The sequence below is a fragment of the Nelumbo nucifera genome, chromosome 1 (genome assembly GCF_055504915.1).
Source record: "Nelumbo nucifera cultivar China Antique chromosome 1, China Antique-T2T, whole genome shotgun sequence".
Taxonomy (NCBI): domain Eukaryota; kingdom Viridiplantae; phylum Streptophyta; class Magnoliopsida; order Proteales; family Nelumbonaceae; genus Nelumbo; species Nelumbo nucifera.
Window position 1 is genome coordinate 208,327,982 of NC_142649.1, and position 4,829 is coordinate 208,332,810.

Here is a 4,829-nt window from a genome sequence, read left to right on the forward strand (position 1 = left end):
ATGGAAATACTGAAGAGTCTGGCTAGTAGGGCCACTTCCACTCACAAATCACAATCACAGGAAATCTTAAATGAGCCAGGATTGTCTACATCTACATGGTGGCTGGATCTTGCTTATTCCCTCCACCAGCCTTGCCTTCATCACAAGGCAAGTTTCAGCCTTAGTACCACACTTGCATGTCAAAACTAAACCCTTTCGTGTGGCAATGCTTTAAATTAGGACAATTTTTAAAAATCTAGATGGGAGAGAAAACACATAAGCCAGAAGGTGATGCTGATAAAAGATGTATGACAAAAAAATTCAGGATAAAATAAGGTTTCAATTAATGATTAGAACTGGTTTTCAGAAAATGTGATAAGAATGCAATTGTTCACCATATCCTTCGTTGGTGAGAAAGAATCAGACAACATAATCACACCCGGTCATTATCCTAAGCTAGATCTTGTCACCTCATATGCCAAGAAGCAGGCTGCATTGGCTGGAACACTTCGGGCCATGGCAGGTCCAAATCCTCTGTAGAGGCCCTTAACTCCCTCAGATGCTAGTATCTTCTTGAAGGCATCAATGGAGCCAGAAAACTTGGGATTTTTGTAGTCATCTACCTGAATGACACTTTTAATAACATCTGTTGGGTAGACCGAGGCCCAGAAGGAGGCTCCAGCTAAGCCTCCAGCAACAATTAAAGAGCCCCTACCCAGCCCTGAGGTGTCCTGACCCCCAGCAAGGAACTGCTTGAAAGCCTCATAGACTCCAAACATTGCAGCATTTCCAGGAACTTCACGTGCTAAGGTGGGAACCAAACCTTTAAACAGACCCCTGATGCCCCCTTCTGATCGGAGAACATGCCTTGCCACATCCATTGGCCCTCCATACTTCACTCCCACGGCAGCAGATCCAGAATCTGCCAAAGCACTCTGTGCTTGCAACCTATGTTTCCACCATAAAAGCAAGCAAGAATGGTGTAAATATGAAGGTCAGTGATTTCCTTGGGCATGAAAAAGAAAACCAATAATAACACTAACCTGCATTTAATCAATTCCGTGGGACATGCAAGAAAAGAAACAGCAACTCCAGCCCCAGCCCCACATACAACTTGCTGGTTAACTGATAGTGGAGCACCAGGTTCAGACCTCAACAGCACCTCCATTTGTCCTCTTACAGTGAAGAGAACAGCATTAAAAGCTGCGACAGTGGCAAGTGGAGCCCCCATACCTTTGTACAAGCCCCTTGGGCCTTCTGCTGCAATTGTTTGCTTAACAGCGTCCATGGCACCAGAATACTTAGGGAGTTGACCAGGGGGTGGAGTAGGCTGGCTTTGCAGCTTGACCTTGATGGTATCAAAGGGATGGCCGCATATCAGTTGTGCTGCCCCTCCAACAGTTCCAGCAGCTAGGTCCTTAGCCACATCCCCCATCTGCAAAATTCAAATACAATGACAAAGATTATTTATTTTAGCAGCAAGTATTATTGATAAGATGTTTCACCATCATTGGGGTAGAAAACAAACTTAAATGAAGTATATACAGAAGGTACTTCTTTTATGTTATCAAAGCTTGTGATCTGGGATGAATAACATGGTGACCTTTAAGTCATGTCATAGAAGTTTGTTATCAAGTTATCTTTTGCAGGCTCAAGCTCCTTACAGAAGTAGAGAAGTTGGAGCACGCAAAATATGTTATTCTATACACAACAAAAGGCATAGGTAAATTAAAAGCAGCAGCTTTCTTTTACACATCATAAACAATGAGAACACTTTATGTCATCATAATTGACTATCAGAAAGGTAGAAAGGATGCAAAGAGCAAACAGTATGTGATCCCTGACTTTTAATACAACCATTATGAGTTGTTGTTAATTTCCCATACTTTGATCACCATTCAAGACCTTCAGTTCCATCTACAGCACTTATTTGTGGCTTTTTACCACTGTAAATATGTAATTGCATGAAGTGCCAAGCAAGTTCATGCAAGACTATTTTCAGTATTATTTCAACCAATAATAGAAACATACTGCTCTGACAAGTGGAACTTACACAGTTATATTTATAAATTAATAGTGGTAATGCAACATCATATTTTATACTCATTTAACATCTTATGTGTCTGACATGTGTCCTTATTCCCAAAGTGTAGTCATAACTAACAAATGAAAAAAAAAAAGAATTGGTGAAGGAAGCTGTAACAAGATTATCTTTGCTCTATTGAGAAAATCATGAAAAACTGGGAAAGAAAGGACAACAAAAAATAAATTATCTTAAAAAATTAAAGATATTATTAATTGAATTAAAGAGAATTTCACCACTATGAGATTATTTCTGATACATCAGGATAAATCAGTTTGATGGTCTTCCACTCTTGAAGAGCCATTGTTGGAGGCAGTTGAGTCATTGCTCAGTCAAGAGCCACATAAGAATCTGAGGTTTGACCATCCAGATATTTCACAAATATGAATAGCAGCTGCTTTTTCAATATTCAGTAGTCAATATCTTGCTCCAGAAATTGGAGCCAGATTCACCATGCAACTTCTTTGGGATTATCATATTATTTCTGTAATTAATGATAGGCTTATGTAGACATAATATGACCTGAAAGAATTATCAACACTAAATTACACAAAAAAAGTGAAACGCAATTCAATCTGTTAACCATGGATATCAGGAAAACAATGAAATAAATCTGGAAAAAAATATATAATTACTAGAAGAAAATGGCAAATGAAGACTTGCAAGAACTTTACTTGATTCCAAGTCCATTTTCAGTGGTAACTAATATTTTCTAAACATGTGCTCACATAAGAACAGGAATGAGAAGAAGCCCTGTTCCCTGCCACCATGTATGTGTGAAGTATGATATCCTTGCAAAGAATTGTAACCCACCATTACAAAGGTAAGAGAGAGAGAGAGAAGTTCTGGTGCACCAAATATCAACTAAATTCTGTGATCTTAACAAATCTACATAAGATATTATTTTGGACAACAAGAAGCATGGTGTGAAATAAAAAAATCAATAATGCTACATGGCTACATTCACCCAAATAGTTCAAGTCTAAGTGTCTAACATAAAAGATCTCAATGTGAGGTCATTAAATCGGGGCATCCTCTCTTAGAATGTGGGACATGTATGATATAACAAGGAGCAGGATATCTCTTCCAGTCTTCCGTGCTTCTCAGAGAGACCCTTTACAATGAATTGTATCTTAACATTGGTCTGAAATAGTGGATATCACTTTCCTCTATTATCTAGCACCAGGAAATCATGGAAATCAGCTGATTTATACGTCAACCTTATATGGAAATATGGATAGTCTTAGATAACAGAAGCATCAGGACTGAAATAGTTGATTTTAGGAAGGATTGCAATGAGACGGTTGAATATAGGATTGGTGGAGGATGAGGGTCCGGGCAATCAACTTCTAGATGATATAAAATGTAAGGATACCTGAATAATCGACAAACGGTGGTCACGAAAAATAAAAAGGGATAATATAGAACAGTAGTTAAGCATTCTCAACTGAGAGTGTGAGAGTAGAAATTTATCGACCTCGGAAGTATTATTGAATGGCATTGCTGCAGTTCAGTTGAATAAATAAAATTAGAAAAAAAAAATAATAACAACCTAAATTGGTAATGAAAATTAAAAAAAAAAAAAAAGGATTGTAGTTTCAGATCCCATGCGAAAAGCCTAAGAAGCAACCAACTGATACAGCAAATGAAAATAAGTCCAATCAGAACAGCAATTAGCAAATCGGATCTGCAATTCGCAAGTGTAACGCAAACAAGTTGAATAACATAAGCATAGCGAGACCATTAATCCAAGTTGATCGCCAAAAACGGAACTTTCTTCGATACCCAACTATCATTTCCAGCAAGTATCAATCAAAACCATTAAGAGACGATCAATAAAAGGCTAAAAATCTTACTAGATCTGATCTTCTCAAATTAACGAAGAAGCAAAAGAAGAGGATGGAATGGAGACAGAGAGAGAGAGACAGCCTCCTGCAACTAAAATCCCCTTCCTCAATATAAAGCTGTAAAATCTGAAAAGACACGAGACAAAAACTTGAAATTAAGAAATGGCAACAGGATTGGAGCTTTCATAAAGCAGTAAATAATAATAATAATAATAATAATAATAATAATAATAATAATAATAATAATAATAATAATAAATAATCAAAACAAACCACGAATATGCAGAAAATGGGTATAGGCAGAAAAAGACACTTAACAAATCAATTATTTAATTACCAAATGCTATTAGCTTAGCAAGAAAGAGCTCCATTTCTGCAATTTTTATTCCTTTTTCAATGCAGAAAAAACTCGGTTTGGATGCTTACAACTTGAGCATAGGCGTTTTTATAATAGCGATAAGGAGAAGAGCAACGGAGAATCTTGTAGATTCAGAACCACACGAGAGAGAGAGAGAGAGAGAGGTTAGGTTAGAGTAAGACAAAAGAAAAGTGAAGCTAGGCAGTGGATGGACAGAGAATGTGGTTGATAAATCATGGATGCCGAGACGCAGATTCGAACGAAGCAAATCAAAACCCCTCAATCTCAATCGTAACTCGCAAGAATGTTTCTCCTCCTCCCAAATTAGAAACAACTGCTACCACTGATTTCATACTCTACTCCCACTGCAGTATATATGTATGTGTACTACAGAGAGAAGCTGCAGCACAGTGGCGGCAGTAAAATACGGATTAAGATGAGGTTGAGAATATTGACTTGGTATTGTTTGGTTACGTTGGCGTTTATTGAAAAACCGTTGTTTGGTTTCATATCCTTTATCAAATAAACATTAGAAAACTGAAATGTTTTGATTTAGGTGGAT

General features: G+C 37.5%; 1 protein-coding gene across 2 annotated transcripts; it reads right to left on the bottom strand.

The window, feature by feature from the left end:
• Positions 1–299: 299 nt before the first annotated feature.
• BOU (Mitochondrial substrate carrier family protein) lies at positions 300–4,624 on the bottom strand. 2 transcript variants are annotated; one of them, XM_010276911.3, is made up of 4 exons: positions 4,336–4,624; positions 3,919–4,035; positions 1,023–1,414; positions 300–927 (listed from the first exon to the last, which is right to left on the bottom strand). In XM_010276911.3, exons 3-4 carry the CDS (start codon positions 1,412–1,414, stop codon positions 426–428), a joined length of 894 nt encoding a protein of 297 aa, XP_010275213.1. In that variant the 5' UTR covers positions 3,919–4,035; positions 4,336–4,624; the 3' UTR covers positions 300–425. The 2 variants fall into 2 exon arrangements, with proteins under 2 accessions (XP_010275213.1, XP_010275212.1); XM_010276910.3 differs by having other exon boundaries at positions 4,247–4,624.
• Between the last annotated feature and the right edge of the window lie 205 nt (positions 4,625–4,829).